An 18,939-nucleotide genomic window follows, 5' to 3' on the forward strand; every position below is an offset into this window, starting at 1 on the left:
TTTGATCCACTGAAGCATCCCTGGTGTATTTTTCTGTGTGCATACCTGGCTGAATCTGTGTAGTTAGCTTAGTTTAGGATCCATCCAGCAGCTTCCAGCATTAGTTGCTTTTCATGGGCTGTAATGCTTCTTAAGTTCTCAGCTCTGTTCACCTGCAAGTAGTTTGTGACTAGATGTGTTAGGAAGCTTGGCATTGAGGGATTTTTTTTTCTCTTTTGTATTTTTACCACATTTGTCCATCCACATACACAACAGGCCGTGTACGTACCAAGCAGACCTTGTCCACTGCCAGCAGTGTGACCAGCCAGGTGGATTCACGAGGACGCAGCCGCACCAAGATGGTCTCCCAGTCACAACGTATGTACCTCTTCTTACTTCCCACAGAAACACACAACATGACTTTAAACCCAGCTGAGTGAAATATTCTGGGTATCAAGTCCATGTATGTAAACACATACACAGCAACAGAAGAGATGTGTGTGTGTGTGTGGTGTGTGTGTGTGTGAGAGAGAGCTTTTTGGAGCGTTTGTTTGTAGCTTCTCAGGCTCTTGTTGTGGAGTTTGATTACTTGTTGCCTTCACGGTGACAATAAGCTCCATGTAAATGTTTTTGTGCCTTCAGGTTCCGACGAATCCGATTGCACACCAGGTATTCTGTTTGTGTGTCAGCGTGTGTGTGTGTCTGTCTGTGTACCACAGTGGGGATGGTGGCCCACCTGCTAGCGCTCTCATTCCGATCATGATGTTTCGTGTAAAGATGAGTGAGTGTGCAAGGTTGTGTGTGTTTTTAATGTGTGTGTTTTTCTCTGCATGCTGTGTCTCATCACTGACTATGGTGTGGTGGACAGCTTATTTCCGCTGCTGTAGCCTGGCTCTGGTTGTCATTTAGGTTGTATAAAAATACATCAGGAGACATGAAGGAACTCGAGGCACTGAGCTAGCAACTTTTGCAACGCATCAAGCACATGTGTGTGTAACTGCTCTCCAGAAATACTCGTTGCTCATTACCATGCTGGCTTTGGGTGCCAGCTTGGAGACCAGTTTTAAAAGTGAACAGTGATTGGACCACAGCCCAGTGCACCAATCAGGTTTGGCTATTCAGATAAAACACTAGATCTCAGAACAACAGGCTAACAGGGAAAAGGAAATGGCAGCTGAACAGAGGCTTAGAAAGGTTTTTACATGTGTATGTGTGTGTGTGTGTGTGTGTGTGTGTGTGTGAGAGAGAGAGAGAGAGTGAGACAGAGGTAGTGGATGGATACCTCGGGACATATTTACCTCTGAGGCATTTTCTTTTCCTCATCGTGAACAGGCTGTGCTTCATACATGTGCCAGATGTCCCAACATGCACTGCTTTTTCCAGGCTATCATCTGCAGCTGGTTCAGTGTGTTTGTGTTTGAGCAACACATCTTCAGTAGTTTTTTTCTATGTAATACATGGATTGATTTAAGCGAAGTGCTTCAGCTTTGCCCTCATTCTTAATATGGAACACCAGGATGCATTCCCATCATACTCTGTGCTCTAACTTCCGTGGCGCTTTTTTTTTTTTTTGCGCTAACACCCATAATTCATCTGGTTTAATCTGCTGTTCCTTCCCCCCTCGCCTCTGCTTTTCCCCCTCCTCCCAACCAATGGGCTTAATGGCTCAGGATCTCAGTCTGCTACCCCTGTCGGTGGTAAGATTACAATGCTACTTCTTTTTACATGCTTTCTTTACCTTTACTGCCTTTCCTCTGTTGCCCTGACTTCCCCTTCCTTCACGTGCACCCAGAAAGGCCACTTAAGGCTCCTCCCACTCTGGCTGAGGCATGCTGGGATTTGTAGTCACAGACTATCAACATGGCTGTTCTGTGATCATGCTAAACATGCTGCTTTGGGAGCCTTGTTTTTCTGCACTCTTATCTGTGCCTGAATGTTGCCCAAAGATTAGCAGACTTTAACACCTTTTCCAATTTGAATTCAGTTGTCTTATAAATAATCCTGTAAGGGTTCTACATAGTCCACAAGCTTATCAACAGTTTGTCACAATGATATAGTTGAAATACTCACTCAGGTATTTAGGAATCCTAAATATAGAAATTAGTGGAAAACAGATGTTAAGCTAGTCCCAAGTCTTATTTACATGAAAAAAGTTCTAATAAAGTCTAATAAATTATCAGCTACTTTGTATCTGTTAGGATACAAGTGGTGCCCTATTTAGCCCTTTTCCCCACCATTTAGATGTGTTTATGTTAATACTAGTACACAGAATTTGGATTTTTGATGTGGTGTGTATGTGTGTGTTTGTGTGTATGTGGGGGGGGCTTTAGTTGAACTTTTGTGTATCAGTGAGAGAGCCTGGTCTGCGTGCTCATTCTCGGTCCAGCTTCATGTGTTGAGCCCTCGAGCTTGTTCCCCCAAAGTCTGTTCACACACTTTTCAGCACTGCAGAGCAGCTTCTCCTCAACTGTTGTTAGTGATGTTAGACACATCGTGGGCCTTGCTTTTGGAGACAGGATGTCATGGGGAGCAGAAATGGGGACAAGTATTATTCATTTATTTTGGACAAAAATACATATTATTCCCCTTTATTTAAACTAAAACCTTGCTGTACATTGTAAATGCACTTCTCCTGGTGTGGTTTTCCACTCTCCTCACCCCAAGCATCTCTTTCCAATGACATCAGTCAGTTCAGGTTTTAACTATTTTTAATATGCATATTATTGGAAACTGTTCCCTTAAAGTTAATAGCAGTAGCAACTGTCTTTGTCAGTTCCATGTATACAACACTAGTCACTATTTGTTTTTTATTATTTATTTATTTATTATTTTAAATTAAGCTTCTCACATTAGATGGGGATTGGCCACTTTTCTGTGGAGCTTTCACTGTTCAATGCTACTTGTTTCCCAAGTAAGGCTCTGACTTTGCTTTCTCTCTCTCTTTGTATTTTGTCTTCTTTTCTTTCTCTCCCTGCATCTCCCTGAAGCTGGCAGTCGGAGTGGCTCCCCGGGTCGCGTGCTGACAAGTACAGTCCTGAGCACCATGAGCTCGGGGGCCCACAGGGTGCTTGCTGGAGCCAGCGGGGACGGACACAGACGCAGCCGCATCCCACGCAGCCAGGGCTGCTCCAGAGACTCTTCTCCCACCCGCCTGTCTGTTGGTAAGAAGTACATGAGGGCAGCCTCAACATGTGCGCAAACCTTTTTTGGATTTCTTTTATTACAGCTGGACAAATTAAGCTCTTTCTTATATGTCTGTTTTACATCAGTTTTAGAATAACTGCTTAAAGGTTATATTGATGGTTTATTCAAAAGTAGCCCACAGAGTTACACTCAGTCCCCCATTTATCTTCGGATCTCAACTCAACATTTTGTCTTTCCTACCCCCTCTTTCTTCTTCCTCCTCTTTTCCCATCCCTGCTACTTCTGCCCTATAGCTCCGTCCAGCATTAGTTCCATCTACAACGGAGCAAGTAGAGGAGGTAAGACTCCGACCCCGACCTCGACCGGACCCTCATGCTGTCCACCTTCTTACTTCTATCTGTCCTCATCTTAAAATCATCCCTCATTCTTTATCTCCATCCATCACTACAAATCTCACAGTCTTTCCTGCCTGTCCAATCCCTCCCTCAAGCTGTAGCTCACTGCTTCAGCCTCATAGAGCCCACCCCCTCTAACCTGTCTCTGACCTCATGGCTGTGTTGTTATGGTGATGGGTGCCCATGATCAGCAGATGTCCTCGCATTATGAGTACATCTCCTCCCCGCGTTTACTAACCTGTTGTCAATGGCCGGTGAACGAACCTTCTAGCAGGAGCAGCAAACCTTCATCAGACCTTTGTGTAACCCCTTTGGTAGGCTGTGATTAACTCTGATTGGCTGGGTAGATGCTGAAGCTGATGAACAGAGCAATGAACAGTGAAGTTGATTGCGATGCTACTGGATGAAAATGCAGATCCTGCCATCGCCCACCCCTTCAATCGCTAAATTCTTCTAAGATCGCTTCATTTTGTGCTCTGTGTGTTTGTGGTGCGCTGGGTTCATTGCCTGAGTGTGTGTGATTATCAGTCTGTTTGTGTCATTTAAATGTGAGTCCGGCAGACCTGTGCTCCTTTTGGGTGCATCTCATCTCAATCAGCAGACATTTGCTGCAACAATTTTGGATAGACGGTTAATGTTTTTTGTCATTTTTTTTAAAGCAAAATCCCACAAATAACGTGTACAATATGGAATTTTAATTGTAAACTAGTACACTAAAATATCTTGGACTGTGTGTCAGATAAATCAATAAATTTAAAAAAAAACACACTAACACTAATTTGGGGGAACTTCTGATTAATGATCTTTACTACTTGTGGACATGCTCATGGCAGTAGCGACAAACATTTTCAAATATGTGAGGATTTTCTTTTCTTTTCTTTTTTCTGTCCAGTAAAGACAGTAATTGCTGGAAGATTGTTCAAAAGTGCTGGAAATTGTTCTTGCCTTAAAGTGATGAAAAAGAATCTGTTGAGATGCTCCCTCAGGGCCTGCAGACCTGTGCCCACATTCTTTCATGTTTGTCACTTTTGCCTGTTCTGTCTTATTTATGTCTTTATCCATGTACCTTCCCTGCTCTCTTTTCTCTGTCACTCTCATGTCTGTCATTTTGTTGTCTTCTTTACGTCCTGTGTGTTCTTACCACCACTTTTCTTCCCTCTGCTGCTCTGCCTTCCCCTGTTTTCTCCCTCACCTTTTCCCCTGCCGCGGTGTGATGTTGTAACCCGGGCTGCGTTAGCTCGGGGCAGTCGTATCCCTCGCCCAAGTATGAGTCAGGGCTGCAGCAGAGAGGCCAGCAGGGAGAGCAGCCGGGACACCAGCCCCGTACGCTCCTTCACACCCCTTGGTGAGTAGCAGTAGTGGACGGCATATTCAGGACGGATGAGCAGTGAAATCAAGATGACGAATTGAACAAAGTTAGACGAGTTACGCGAAGTAAACATAGGCTTTTACATTAACCCAGTGTCTGAACTAGTAAGAAGTTGAGGGTGATTTTAAAAAAGAAATCACTTGCATGTTTTTCAGCCTTTCTTTTCACTCACACACAGTGTTCGACCAGTCTTAGGCTGGTGTGTGTTGGTCTCGTGTTGAGTGCGTGCGTGAGCGTTAAAATCTGTATGTGTGTTTCGATCTTGGTTGCAGCGACGCGGAGCTACTCTCGCTCCACCGGAGCTCTCCACACACCTGACACTTTTGGGGCTGCAGGTGAAGGCTGAGTACATCTACTTCTCCGTACTCCACCCACCCACTTTGCCTTAATTTTTGTTTGCTCCGTTTTTCTTTTTTGTTTTTCTTTAGAGCCACGCATCTCCTCTTATATTATATATTGTTTGTATTTTCCTGTCCATCAGCTTCCGTTTGTGTGTTTTTTGTTTTTTTTTGTTTCTTTGTTTGTGTTTTTACATTTTGCTCCAGGACGTCGAAACTCCCAGTGGAATCGCATGTTTCCGCCTGTTCAGTTGCCCGTTGACAACCATTCTGCCAGTTTTACCAGTGCCCATTTGTTAGCAGGGACACCAACATCTTCTCCTGTGTTTTTCTGTTAAGCTTTCTTTCTCCCCCAGTTGTACCTGCAATCCTCACCTAACGAGTCATCTCATCTACTTACAGGGTTACTCATGGGAAATGTAGCATATGTGTGGACTGTAAATGAGAATGGATGATGAGGAGGATCATCAGTGGAAAAGTTAGCAACAGCTTAAGGTCTCAACACTAAAGTTTTCTCTCCTGCTGTCTCTCTGTCTGTCCCCCTTCTCTCTCTGTCTGTCTGACTCTGTAGGATCAGGTTTTGGTATCAGTCAGTCCAGTCGTCTCTCCTCCTCAGTCAGTGCCATGAGGGTCCTCAACACAGGCTCAGACGTAGAAGAGGCTCTCGCAGATGCACTGGTATGAAAACACTTGGCGACACATACATGCATAAAAGCAAAAACACATAACAACTCTGTGCACATTTCAGTATGCAGTTCAATGGAGTGTGTTTGTGTGTGTGCGCGAGTGTGATTGTGTATTAACTAACCCCTGGTTCTGCCTCTGTTTAATGCTGTCAGCTGTTGGGAGACATGCGGTCCAAGGTCAGCTTCTTCTCCTGTCTCTAAACCTGTGTGTTTGTGTGTGTGTGTGTATAGTGGTGTTTGTGTTCCTTAAGTCTAAGTGTGTGTGTGAGTGCATGTTCTCTGCCTGTGTGCTGCCTCTGTCTCCACTTTCAGTTTAATTTCATGCCTTTTCTGTTCCCGTCCTCCGTCTGCAGAAGAAGCCAGCTCGGCGGCGGTACGAAAACTACAGCATGTACTCGGACGACGATGCCAACAGTGATGCATCCAGCGCCTGTTCAGAGAGGTCTTACAGCTCCAGGAATGGAGGAGCCATCCCAACCTACATGAGACAGACAGAGGACGTAGCTGAGGTTGGTGGTAACGGCCTTTCCCTCCGTGCAGACCTGTATGGTTTACCTCTAGTGCTATGCAGAATGTGCTTGTTCATGCTGCTGATCACATATGTCACTTCAGTATCAAGCTCAGTATTTCTTAATAACATTACTTCTATTTACATAAAAGACTCAGCAGGCCTGTGTGTGTCTGTATTTGTGGTCCATGCCAGGTGTTGAACCGTTGTGCCAGTGCCAACTGGTCAGAGAGGAAGGAGGGACTGTTGGGCCTGCAGGCGCTGCTCAAAAACCAACGCACCCTCAGGTCAGCCAGACAGACAGGTAAATGTATTTTCAAAGGATAATTCGACTGTTGATTTTCACCTATTTGCGTGTGTTGTTGATCTGCAGTCGGGTGGAGCTGAAGAGGCTGTGTGAAATCTTCACCAGGATGTTTGCCGACCCTCACAGTAAGGTATGAGTGCATGCGGCATACGTATTCACAAAGAGATGCACAGCACTGATTTACATAATCATTTCAAATAGGTTCATTACCCCCCATTTTATTTTATTTTATCCCACCATCCTTCACTGTACCGGATTCTGCCAATACAAAGAATAGGATCTTTTTGTTAATCCACACAGACACTTTTATTTTTATTTTTTTTTTAATAAGTTTAGAGATAAAAAATGAGATAAACCGGTCACAGTGTGTTCTTAGATGTACCCAAGCCCGTGGATATACACACTCATAAACACAGGCATGCAGAGTGTGTGACCGACTGTTTTCTAACGGCATGCCATGCCTGAGTGTGTGTGAGACCTCACGCTCTCCGCCGTCCTGTGGGATTGCTCTGTCACTGCTCAGCAGTCGATCCGCTCGCTGTGCCTGCTGCATTCACTGGCACTCGCCCTCTCCTTCCCCTCCCTGCAATCTGAAGTGACGACACTGACCGCACACACAAATACACGCACACACAGACGCACTTAAATACGCACACACAAATATGTGGGTTGCCAGCCCTTCTCACTGACTAACCAGCTGCGGTTCGCCCTCTCTAACACTGCCACTTTTCTTTGGCCGTTTTTTGAGTTTTTTTTTCGCCTCACACATGTCGTAAGGTGTGTGAGAGCCCTTCCCATCTTCCCCCTCGTTTGACGTTTGACGATTTGGTGAATTTCAGCGAGACTCCGGCAGGGTGTACGGCACAGCAGAATCCGGTATAAGCTCTGCCTCCTTCAAGGTACTGCATCTCACCATGGATCCTGTCTTCATCTCATCTGTTCCACACCCTTTCATCTTCCATGTTTTTTCAACTTCTCTCTCAGTTCTTTTCTGTTTACTGTGCACAAAACATCGCTTCAGATTTTTTTAAGATGTTGTTGCTGTTATCTGTTTGCCCCTATTCTCATTTTGGAAATGTTGGATTGAAAGTGATACACTCACACTGAGTACATTCAGGTATTTTTTGCTAACAGATGTGTCTCTCTTCTCCCCCATGCCACATCACCCTGGAACTCTCTGTAGAGAGTAAGTTTGGCCAGTCAGTGTTGCTCTATTTACATGTTTGGATGAATATCTGCTTCATTAATCCGATTGGATAACCAGTTATCAGGACAACGACATAACAATCACTCACTAACCCACCTCACATTGTGTTTCCTGTTACTACACGGTGCTGCTTGAATCAACTGGCATGTAGAGATGGTCACCACATGGTCTGATTGATGTCAGTGGTGTCAAGTAATTAACTGTCTCACTGTGGCTGTCTTCTGATATTAATATTATAAATTTGGGTGGTTGTTTTGTTACTGGGTGAAGTTTGGTGATTGGGAATGAAGGTGTGGTGCTGCAGTGATAAGTGAATAATAGGGGTGTCACGATACCGAGTCTAAAACGAAAATGAATTGAAGTGAGCATTCACTTTCGGTGAGTGAAATGAAAAGCAGAATCAGCGTTGGTATGTTTTTTTTCTTCTCTCCACCCTCACCTGCTTACGTGCATCCAGCAGTTGTCCAAAGGAAAATAAACAGACCAATGTCTTCTGTGCTTGTGTGCTGCTTTGCACACACCCATGCAGAAAGTAGTTTCTCTTCTGCCATCTACAGACTTTCCTTTTTGTTTTAACGGTTTGTTCCCAATTGAGTGGTAAAATGTTATAATAGCATTTTAAATAAATAATTTAGATTTTAAAATCAGTCAAATCAAATTGTGACACCCCTAGTGAATAACCACTAACTAACCACATGATATTTCTTCAGCATAACCTTATCCTGTCAATGGAGAACTACTTGTATGCTTGCATGTATGCATGAAACATGAATTGTTAAATGGCCAAGTCATTGTGTGACCCAAACTCTGTGTATGTTTGTGTGTGTGTGTGTGTGCACGTGTGTGTTCAGGTGTTCAGTATGTTCCTGGAGACACTGGTAGACTTCATTCAGGTCCATAAGGAAGATCTGCAGGACTGGTTGTTCGTCCTGCTCACACAGCTGCTGAAGAAGATGGGAGCCGACCTGCTGGGCTCTGTGCAGGCCAAAGTCCAGAGAGCCCTGGATGTCACACGGTGGGTGTCACACTTAAATACAGACTGACCCATGAGTAACATATTATAGTAAAATTATATTTAAGCATTAAAATCACACTTGTCCTTTGGGATGGTATTTGTAAGAATAATTTGAACTCAAAGGTTCACTTATTAGCTCATCAGATGCATTTGAAAGCTCAGAAGCAAGTCTGTTACTTATAGGTTTAGCAGAAAAGGTCTCTGAGGGTCAGTGCTTCCTTTTTTTGTGTTTTTACACATGTGCAAGTGGTAGTTTTTGCAAGAGATGCTGAGATGTGATTCTGTGTTCATTGGAAGTTTAAAGATTTCTCTTTTTTGTTCTCACAGAGAGTCTTTCCCCAATGATCTCCAGTTTACTATTCTTATGAGGTTCACTGTGGACCAGACACAGACACCCAATCTCAAGGTAAAGGACATGTTCATTCAATGTGTGTGTGTGTGAGAGAGAGAGAGAGAGAGAGAGAGAGAGCGGAGTGTGTGAAGGTCTGAGTCGGGAGGGAAGGCTGGACATAAGGCTGGAAACTTCGCGACTGTGTTATCATGATATATGACTCCATGCCTGCACATGCTGGTGCTGCCTCCTAAAACCCTACAAAACCCTGAATCCTGGGGTGTGATTGGATAGTGATTTCTTTCTTTCTTGCTCTGCTATAGTATGGACACTCCCTTCAAGCTTTCTTCGTCTAACTCCTCATCCATCTTCTCATACTTTCTTCCTCCGTCTCTTTGACTAACCCTTCTGTCAGAGCAGCGTCTTGCCTCACCAGTATGCCCTACACCCTCCTCACTGTTCCTCACGCCTCTCCTCAATTTCTTCTGCTTCTGCCCTCACTCTCCCTGCCTCTTTGTCCCTCTGTCACACTGCCCCCTTCCACACCTCCTGCCCCTTGTTTCACCCCATTCTCACAAACCGCCTTCTGCCTTCCAACTAGGCTTGGGCAGTGAAAAATATTATCAGCACCGCAATTTCACCCTCCTGGCCCACATTAAATAAATAAATTTGTTCTCACTCTTCATTTGGCTTACTAAATTTCACTGCTCTTATCATACAGTATAATCGTAATGCTGCCAGCAGTTGTTTTTTTTGTCGCCACAAGAGTTGATGAAATTTTATGCAGTTGTCTGCTTAAAGAGTCAATCCACTTTGTGGCCTGAAGAAACTCTTAATAGTAAAGAGACATTGTGTCCAGATGTTTACATGTTATGTCAGCTCATGTCACAGGCTAGGGAAGGGCAGTGTAATAATATATACTGTGAGACGGTAGAAACATGTTTGTGGGTGATGTTGCAAATCAGTGAGGATGACTGTGTGGATTGCAGTCTTGGATTTACAGGATTTTATGTCCCTTAACATTGAACTCACTGAACTTGCCAAAACAGCAAAAATATATAGATATTTCACAATAACTAAAAACTTTCCTCGCAACCATGAAAAAAAGAGGGTGACACACTTTAGACACTAAAGTTCAGCAGTCATTATTCAGCTCCTTTCATAAACTATTGATTTATTTATATTATTAACTCATCATTGCAGCAGTTTGCTGCCATCATGTGGCCTGAACGATTACATTATGTATTGCTGGCTTTTCAGAAAAATATCATACAATTTTTGCTTTGCCCAATCCTACTTTTTAACTCTTCAACTCCATGCATCCTCCCTCTTCATCCTTTTTCCTCTCTTGTCTCCTCCCGCCCTCCCTTCTCCCTGTTCCCTTTCCTTCTCCGTTGATTGATGCGGTGCTTCTCCTCTCTCTCTCTGAAGCCTGTTCGGAGCTCATGTTGCGGGCGAGGGCGAGGCAGGGGAGGGTCCGGGGTAAAATTGTTCCCCCCCAGAGCGCGGCGCCACGCCTGCTCTCTAGACGAGCAGGCCGCAGCCTGGAGCCAGTCCTCCCAGGTCAGTGCGCTCCGGGGGGAGCAATTATGTGGCGCGCAGAGTGCTGCTAAGTAATTTGGAGGAAGTTCTGGTCCTTGAGGTGCATATGTAAAGAAACAGAGGAGGAGAAGGAGATGGAGGAAAATCAGGACAAGAGTCATTTTCGGAGCCTGCGGTGAATGTTTGCATTTCTTGGTTCCTTTGTTTTGTCATTTGTCATCTCTTTGTTTTTGATTTATTTTTATAAAGCATGATGATGATTGCACTCTGATCTTCTCTCACTGATTCATCATTTGATTTTGAGACCTGCAGGAGATTCACAATCTGCCGCGGTTGTACATGCTGACTGTGAACGTTGTTGGTCACTTCTTCATGTGTGTGTTGGTAGTTTTGTTATCACTGTATGTTGTGTTTTTGCAGGTGGCCATGCGGTGTCTTTGTTATCAGTCAACTTGCTAATTATTTTTCTAAATGCATGTTTTTGTATTACAGGTGAAGGTGGCCATTCTGAAATATATTGAGACGCTGACGTTACAGATGGAAGCTCCTGACTTTGTGAACTCGAGTGAGACTCGGCTAGCCGTTTCCCGCATCATCACTTGGACGACTGAACCCAAGAGCTCTGACGTCAGAAAGGTGCTGACACACAAACCTGACGTAGTTTTGAGATTAGCACAATGCATTATTGTGAGGACACCTCAAGACATCATCAGTTAATTCTCAAATGACTTGAAAGAACTCCCGCCTTATTTGATTTATGAATACACACAAATACAGGAAACGCGTGTGGAGATTCACCCAGAAGTCTGTCTAAATGAGAGGGATGTGTTCTGTGTGTTGTAGGCAGCCCAGTCGGTGCTAATCTCGTTGTTCCAGCTCAACACTCCAGAGTTCACCATGCTCCTGGCAGCTCTGCCCAAAACCTTTCAGGATGGAGCAACCAAGCTGCTTCAAAACCACCTGAAGAACACGGGCAATGTAGCACAGGTGAAACACACACACACACACACACGTACACACACACAGTGTCAGTCCACACAAGCACTGTTTCAAATACACATGATAATCTTAGGTTTTTAGTCGTTACACTTTAACATTAATGAAATACTTCTTTTCAACATTACTGTTTTTTTGTCACTTCCTCAGGCACCAATGGGCAGCCCTCTGACACGCCACACCCCCCGATCTCCAGCCAGTTGGTCCAGCCCGGTCACTTCCCCTACCAACACCTCCCAAAACACCCCCTCACCAAGGTAACACACGTGCCTCTTGATAAACCCAGAAAGTGCTTTAACCTATAACCTGTAATGGTCAGTGACGTGTTAGCATGAACATGGTAGCCAAGAGTAAAGTCTACAGATGTTTATAAAACCACATCACTCAGTGTGACTCAGTGTGTGTCTTCTCTTCTTCTGCTTTCTGTCTCTACTTGGTGTAAAATTGTCTTATTAACAGTTATGTATATACAATCAGTACTGCTTTTTTGTAGTTTTGTTCCAATTGTCAAATTTAGGTAGTCTGTTAGAATTTTTTTTTGTCATCAGCTTTTATTCTAAATGTGTACTAAAAATACTGTGTTTTCCACTTAATACCTCCTGACATGCATACGTTGGTAAATTTGGGTTGACATTTAGCGTTTTAATGACTCACTTCAGTTGTGATCCTGCAGCCCTTGCTCAGCGTCCGGTTTTTGTCTCATTTGTGTGCAGTGCATTCGACTATGACACAGAGAACATGAACTCAGAGGACATCTATAGCTCGCTCAAAGGCGTCACTGAGGCGATTCAGAACTTCAGCGTCCGCAGTCAAGAGGACATGAATGAACCAGTGCAACGGCGGGAGGGGGAGGAGGTGAGTGGAGCAGACGGATGGATGCTGTGTGTGTTGCAACTATTATTGAGCTTCAGGTGATTGTCATTTCACCGTGAGACAAAGCTCTCCATCAGTCACTGCATATATATATATGTGTGTGGATGTACAATGCAACGTGACAAGTGCAAGGCAGTAATCCTAGTCTGTAGTTGTCTGCAACATTTTTGGTTTTAAGAGGCATTTTCTTACTCAGACATGACAACATGTATTTGCAAGAGAACAAAAGGGAAACATTTACAGATTCCTGTACGGGGGATAGCAGGAGTAGGATTAAAAATTACCAAGCTGTCAGCTTTTGGAAATTACTTTATGAAACATAACAAAGCTAGTTTGTCAGTTGTTGTCGTCAGACATTATCTTTTGGTGAAATGTTAGCAGAGCACTGTGTCAGTTACAAAGGTTAAAGGTGTTGCTCGAATGCATCCATACAAAATTGTCAGAGTTATTATTTAAATCAAAGCAAAGGGCTAAACACTCACACACAAACAAACAGAGTTCCCTACATGTGCTGTATCTGACTCTGACATCTGATCTCTTCCACCACTCCCCTCATAGCATGGGAACTGAGAGACACACATGAAGTGTTTATGGGACAGATGACTGTGAACTCAATCCTCTACATCCACTGATTAAAATTGTGTTTGTGGCTGTTAATGATCCCCGAGATGCTGAAAATCACACAGAGGATTTTCTCAACGAGACGCTTCCCTTTTATGTTACTTCAAGTGCTTATCTACTTTGCTCGTTCATTCCAAATTTATGGCTTCAAATGTCACGCCTCCCAACAGCACTGACCCCCTTTTAAGGACACGGTGTACTCAAGTACAGAGGTGTGACCTCCTGACATTTTCCTCATGAGGCACATCTGAAATCTAACCAGCTCATATGTCATGAGCCTGCCCATCACAGCACACCTGACTCATCACATCACCACACCGATGGCGGCATTTGGTGTTTTTGGTGTAAATATACAATATTCAAGAGTGTGTGTTTTCTTAGTTTTATATCTGTACCTGTTTTCACACCCAACCTATTTAGTGCTGGTGTGGAAGCTGTCATTTAAAGTCTTAGACCGAACAGCTGGACCTAAAAAGTTGGTTTGTGGTCTCAATCCAAACGAAATTCCAAATTTCATTTATATATCTAATTAAAAAAAACACAAATTTTTGTCAGAGTCTGTACAATCTGTATACCTAACGCCCTCCATTCTTCGACTCTGTTTGGATAAGAAAAATCAAGAACTGAACTTGCAGTCTTAACTAATACATGATGTCTTTGTGAGCTCTGTATGACATGATGTTTTACGAATGAAACAAACAGTTTTTCCTTCATGGGCGTAGTTCTGGTGAGACAGGATTACCTGTCAGTCCATATGATTTGTCCGTGTTCACTCCTCTTTGTTTGGCTGTTTTAACAGTTGATGTGAACATGACACACATAAGAAATAAAAGGCAACAGTTGTCTTTTTGTATTTGATGTGGACCAGATGAACCAAAATCCAGCTGAGAAAGTGACTTGAGCCTCTTTTAAAAGTTGTGTTGCATCTTCGCAGGGGGACAGCGGGACAGATGGCAGAATGTCGGACTTGATGGACGGAGGCCGAATGGCTCTGGACAACAAGACATCCCTCCTCAACACTCCCTTGCTCTCCTCCAGCCCCCGAGGAGCCCGTGAGCACTTCTTAGACTCTCCCTTCAAACACAGCCGCAAAGAAAGCAGCATGGACGACTCGGAGCTCCTCACTGATGGTACAGATGCACGGCCAGAAAAACACACTGCTCCACACGAAACAAATTATATGATAATGGTTTTATGTTTTTCTCCACATTCTTTTAACAGATAGCAGCCTGGACCAATCAGAGCTGGTGGCCGAGCTTCTAAAGGAGTTGTCCAATCACAATGAGCGCATCGAGGAGAGGAAGGCAGCACTCTGTGAGCTGCTGAAGCTGATTCGAGAAAACACCCTGCAGGTGTGGGATGAACACTTCAAGACCATCCTGCTGCTCTTGCTTGAAACGATGGGTGACAGAGAGGTAAATATTCATTTCTATGATAACACTGTGCAAGAGAGCCTGAAGCTGAATTCCTTTAAACTTACATCTTGTAACGTAATTGTCCCAGCACGTGATCCGAACCCTGGCTCTGCGAGTACTGAGGGAGATTCTCAGCAAGCAGCCTTGGAGGTTCAAAAACTACGCAGAGCTCACTATCATGAAGGCCCTGGAGGCTCACAAAGACCCCCACAAGGAGGTAACGTGTGGACAATCAAAGCTTTTGTTACAATACATACATGTGCATGTCTGCTGCATGATTACACAGTGGTCATGTTTACTCATTGCAAATGGATATAAATCCATCAAATTGACACAGATGATGTACTAAGCCTAATCTGAGCCCCATTTATTATAGTGTCAATACTGATGATGATGTTTTCGTGTGTTCCTGCAGGTGGTTCGAGCAGCAGAGGAGACGGCAGCCATGTTGGCGTTGTCCATCAGTCCAGACCAGTGTATCAAGGTGTTGTGTCCCATCATCCAGTCAGCTGACTACCCCATCAACCTGGCTGCCATCAAAATGCAGACCAAAGTGGTGGAGAGGGTTCCCCGTGAGGGCCTGATCAACCTGCTGCCTGAGATAGTGCCAGGACTCATACAGGTATCACAGACAACACAAAGACAGGATATATTTCACACTTTGTTTTGAAGCTGAAAATCACAGTGTAGCACTGTTCTCACGTGTCATCTACACATTCACAACTGAATACTTTCTCTGACACCAAAGTGTCCTGCAGGTTTCTAATCTATTTTGCCTGGTTGAACAGGGTTACGACAACTCTGAGAGCAGTGTGAGGAAAGCCTGTGTGTTCTGCTTGGTGGCCATTTATGCAGTGATCGGAGAGGACCTCAAACCGCACCTCAGCCAGCTCTCCAGCAGCAAGGTAATCTGACCTAGAAGAATTCAAAACATGAACTTTATCACAAGCCAGTTGGCAAGAATTCATAGTTTCTCATTTGGGTTATCATGCAAGATCTTAACACACGAAGCTGTGGTGTTTTTAACAGTTTGAAATTTGTAAGATACTTACAAACATGTGTGTACATAAAAAAGTGGGACACTTTTCCCATGTTTTTAATGTGGGAGCAGTGGCAGAACCCTGTCTTTTTTTTTTCTTTGTAATATTTATATGCAGTATCATAGCACTGTTTCCCTTCCATCTATTCTAAGTAATGCATCTCTCTCTATTTAAACTAAGATTTGATTAAGCTCTTTCTCTCTGCACCAACGCTGTTGTAGAATAAAGAACATGCAAAAACATGATAGAAGGGGAAACAAAAATTACATAGAGCTTAATTGTCAAGTAGATAGCAGTGTTTATCAGATTTATATTCATCCCCCAGCAGTGGTGAACCTGGCGTGGGCGTCACAGCCAGGTAACAGTCATCTGACACTGTGACAACCAAATGATGTCAGCTCTCGCACTGCCATCCAGTGACGTAGAAGCATCAGTCAACATTTGTAATTCTGTGGTGATTTCAACCTATTAAAACACATAAGACATTTTAACCCCCAGAGGTGGAATATCTTGGCGTATATAGCCAAAGGTCTTGCGTGATGACACTCTCAAGAAATTACAGGATTTTCAGCTCAGTATACACCTGTGATTTTACCATGCACACATTTACATGTCTGCCCTCTGTCTGTTTTTTTCCCGGCTTTAGCTGAAGCTGTTGAATCTGTACATCAAGCGTGCCCAGTCCGGCTCCGGTGGCAGCGAACCCCCGTCTGAGGGCCTATAGGAGACACAGCGCCCTCCCACTGGACAACTGCAGAACTGCAACGCTGCCCACCAAACATAAACATGAGCTCACACTCACACAGACTGAGAACAAAACACACACCCTACACTATCACAGGAGCAAACTGCTTACAGTCACACATACGCTTACACACACACACACACACACAGGTACACACAGTCTTTGTACATTTCCTGTCCCACTGCAAGATGGGAGTTGTGGTGAACAAGAGAAGAGTGCTGTAGTTCCTCCTGACCATGGCTGAGGATCCGCTCTAAACTCAGACTGAAGTGAACCTTTACATCTGGATTACACATAAACAGTCACATAATCTACCCTGTCACTAATCACTCAAGGATGAAGATATGAAATGTCCGTCCTCTCCAGCTCCTTCATATGCCGAACACATCAGTATCCCCTCTGAGTAACATCTTGATGTCAACAGGAAGTGGCGCAACTGCATGGTTCTCATTTTTTTTGGGGAGGGGAGTTAAGGTTCATAGAACAGGCCTGAGACAAAACGAATGGTGCCGCTTTGTGTCTTTCTTTAACAGCAAGGAACTGGGGCCACATAGACAGGAATGTAAATTTACATTGTGTCATAGTTTGGATTTATTTTACACAATGAGGTTTTACTGCAGCGGTTTTTATTGTCTGGAGTTTTCGCTCTCTCTCTCTCTCTCTCACACACACACACACACACATAAACACACACTTTCTCTCTTTCAGAAAGGTGCTGATTAGCCTAAAAGGTACGACCCATCAACCCTGCGCAACACTAACACTAGTCACAGTGGGTCTTGCCTGCTCATAGCAAATACAGTACATAGGCAGATTCCAAAGTATAGGAGGCATTGTGTGCTTGGCTATGCATGAGACTAAATTTTAAAAAGAACTTTTATTGGGGTCCTCTTGACAGTCAGAAGAGTGTGACTGGGGTTTTAAATTAATGTGAACAATGTCCGCCCCTTTCAGAAATTATCCTTGGTGTCCTGCGTTTCTCCCGGCTCATCTGGGATCAGTCCACTTCTGTGCAACATGGGGAGGAAAGATGGGAGCGTGCTGCTTACTACATGAAGTATGACAGGACATGGCTTATCACATAGTGGATATGTATCTATATATGATATTAAAATGGAATATCCAGTAACATTGACATTTAGGAGAGTCCCCCGGCGTGGTGCACGAGCGCACCTGTGCCTCTTCTTGTTTTTATTTTCTCTCTCTGTTGCGCGTACTGTAGTCTCTTTCTCTCTCACACACACACTCATGTTTTCTCAGCTGAGAAATTTGTAGAAATGTATTATTTACAGCTCTGAAAAAAAATACTGTCACCCTTTTCATTGTGTCTTTCTTTCCCCCCCTCTTCTTGTAACATTCTAGTTTTCACTGTTGTGTTTCCTCAGTGCATTTAAAAAGCTGTGCTTACAATAAAACCAAGAACTTGTACAGACCACGATAAGTCCTGCCTCTTTTGATTTTTGCGGTGATATATTAAATGTGTCAGTCTTTACTTATTGCAGTTCTGCCCATGCAGCTCAACTTTGAGTACTTTTGGCTGTAAACTTTGTCTGACCTAGGATCAGTGGTTAAACATCTCCAGTATTTTTTGTGTATATGTTATGTTTTGTGTCCGCCTGTACCTTAAAGGAGATCCATGTAAATTTAAAACATGCATTTTCAAGTTATTCCAGAAAAGCTTGAAACTGCAACGGTTCCTTTGTCCTATTTTGCATTAGCTTGACTATTAACTGTTGTACCTTGATGCACACAAAAGACTTCAAATTTTACTTCAGTAGGCCCCAACCTTAGGGTCAGGGAGATTATCCCAGAAATAATTCATCTTGGGTCGCCAAACTATAAATGGCATAACATTGAAAGGGGAAAAAAATACAACAAATTATGGGTCTTTGGTTATAACTCATGCCTAATGATGAGGTTTTTATTATTGTTTATTCTGCTGATCTCACTCTCAGTCTTTTGGTCAGTAAAATTTCAGAATCTCTGGTTTATTTTACTCAGAGCCAGGATCATTAACAAATTGACAGCAATATTAGTATTGATTAATAAAGTAGGCTAATCCAGGCACGCTATGTAAAATAGAAACATTTGTCTCATGCAACAGCTATATGAGAAACTGGTTTTGAATTTTGTTTATGCATGTCTTGTGCATATCTCTGGGCTGTAAATTTAGGTGCAGCTAAAGAAGCTCACAGATACCATACTGGTCTGACCTGTAAATCACTGGCCTCTCAGCAGTCACCACCTAACTGCCAAAGCTCCTGTAGTTAATAAACTCAAAAAGAGCCCAGACTTTGCAAATTTATCAATAGTTAATTAGTAGTTAGTTAATTAATTTCTTAATTTTTATTATTCAACATTTGAGGTGCATTTTGTTAACACTTCATTTTAGGTCCAAATAGACATTTGGCTCATTTTGTTTGTTTTT

General features: G+C 43.4%; 1 protein-coding gene across 3 annotated transcripts in view; it reads left to right on the plus strand.

Moving 5' to 3' along the window:
* clasp2 (cytoplasmic linker associated protein 2) overlaps nt 1-17,944 on the plus strand; it is a 48,781-nt gene extending 30,837 nt beyond the window's left edge. The window contains exons 20-44 of one of the 3 annotated variants that reach the window (XM_046418310.1): nt 256-357; nt 622-648; nt 2,967-3,140; nt 3,417-3,461; nt 4,756-4,863; nt 5,160-5,222; nt 5,797-5,903; nt 6,065-6,088; nt 6,265-6,420; nt 6,615-6,706; nt 6,793-6,856; nt 7,566-7,625; nt 7,910-7,912; nt 8,785-8,948; nt 9,276-9,354; nt 11,314-11,457; nt 11,665-11,808; nt 11,968-12,074; nt 12,531-12,672; nt 14,246-14,441; nt 14,533-14,726; nt 14,815-14,943; nt 15,142-15,348; nt 15,515-15,631; nt 16,413-17,944. In XM_046418310.1, the coding sequence (XP_046274266.1) occupies nt 256-357; nt 622-648; nt 2,967-3,140; nt 3,417-3,461; nt 4,756-4,863; nt 5,160-5,222; nt 5,797-5,903; nt 6,065-6,088; nt 6,265-6,420; nt 6,615-6,706; nt 6,793-6,856; nt 7,566-7,625; nt 7,910-7,912; nt 8,785-8,948; nt 9,276-9,354; nt 11,314-11,457; nt 11,665-11,808; nt 11,968-12,074; nt 12,531-12,672; nt 14,246-14,441; nt 14,533-14,726; nt 14,815-14,943; nt 15,142-15,348; nt 15,515-15,631; nt 16,413-16,490 (2,726 nt within the window). In that variant the 3' untranslated portion in view covers nt 16,491-17,944. The remainder of the gene's footprint in view (nt 1-255; nt 358-621; nt 649-2,966; nt 3,141-3,416; nt 3,462-4,755; nt 4,864-5,159; nt 5,223-5,796; nt 5,904-6,064; nt 6,089-6,264; nt 6,421-6,614; nt 6,707-6,792; nt 6,857-7,565; nt 7,626-7,909; nt 7,913-8,784; nt 8,949-9,275; nt 9,355-11,313; nt 11,458-11,664; nt 11,809-11,967; nt 12,075-12,530; nt 12,673-14,245; nt 14,442-14,532; nt 14,727-14,814; nt 14,944-15,141; nt 15,349-15,514; nt 15,632-16,412) is intronic. The other 2 variants (XM_046418311.1, XM_046418312.1) reach the window with 2 other exon arrangements.
* The last annotated feature ends 995 nt before the right edge of the window (nt 17,945-18,939 follow it).

This window comes from Scatophagus argus, chromosome 17, assembly GCF_020382885.2.
Source record: "Scatophagus argus isolate fScaArg1 chromosome 17, fScaArg1.pri, whole genome shotgun sequence".
Classification (NCBI taxonomy): domain Eukaryota; kingdom Metazoa; phylum Chordata; class Actinopteri; family Scatophagidae; genus Scatophagus; species Scatophagus argus.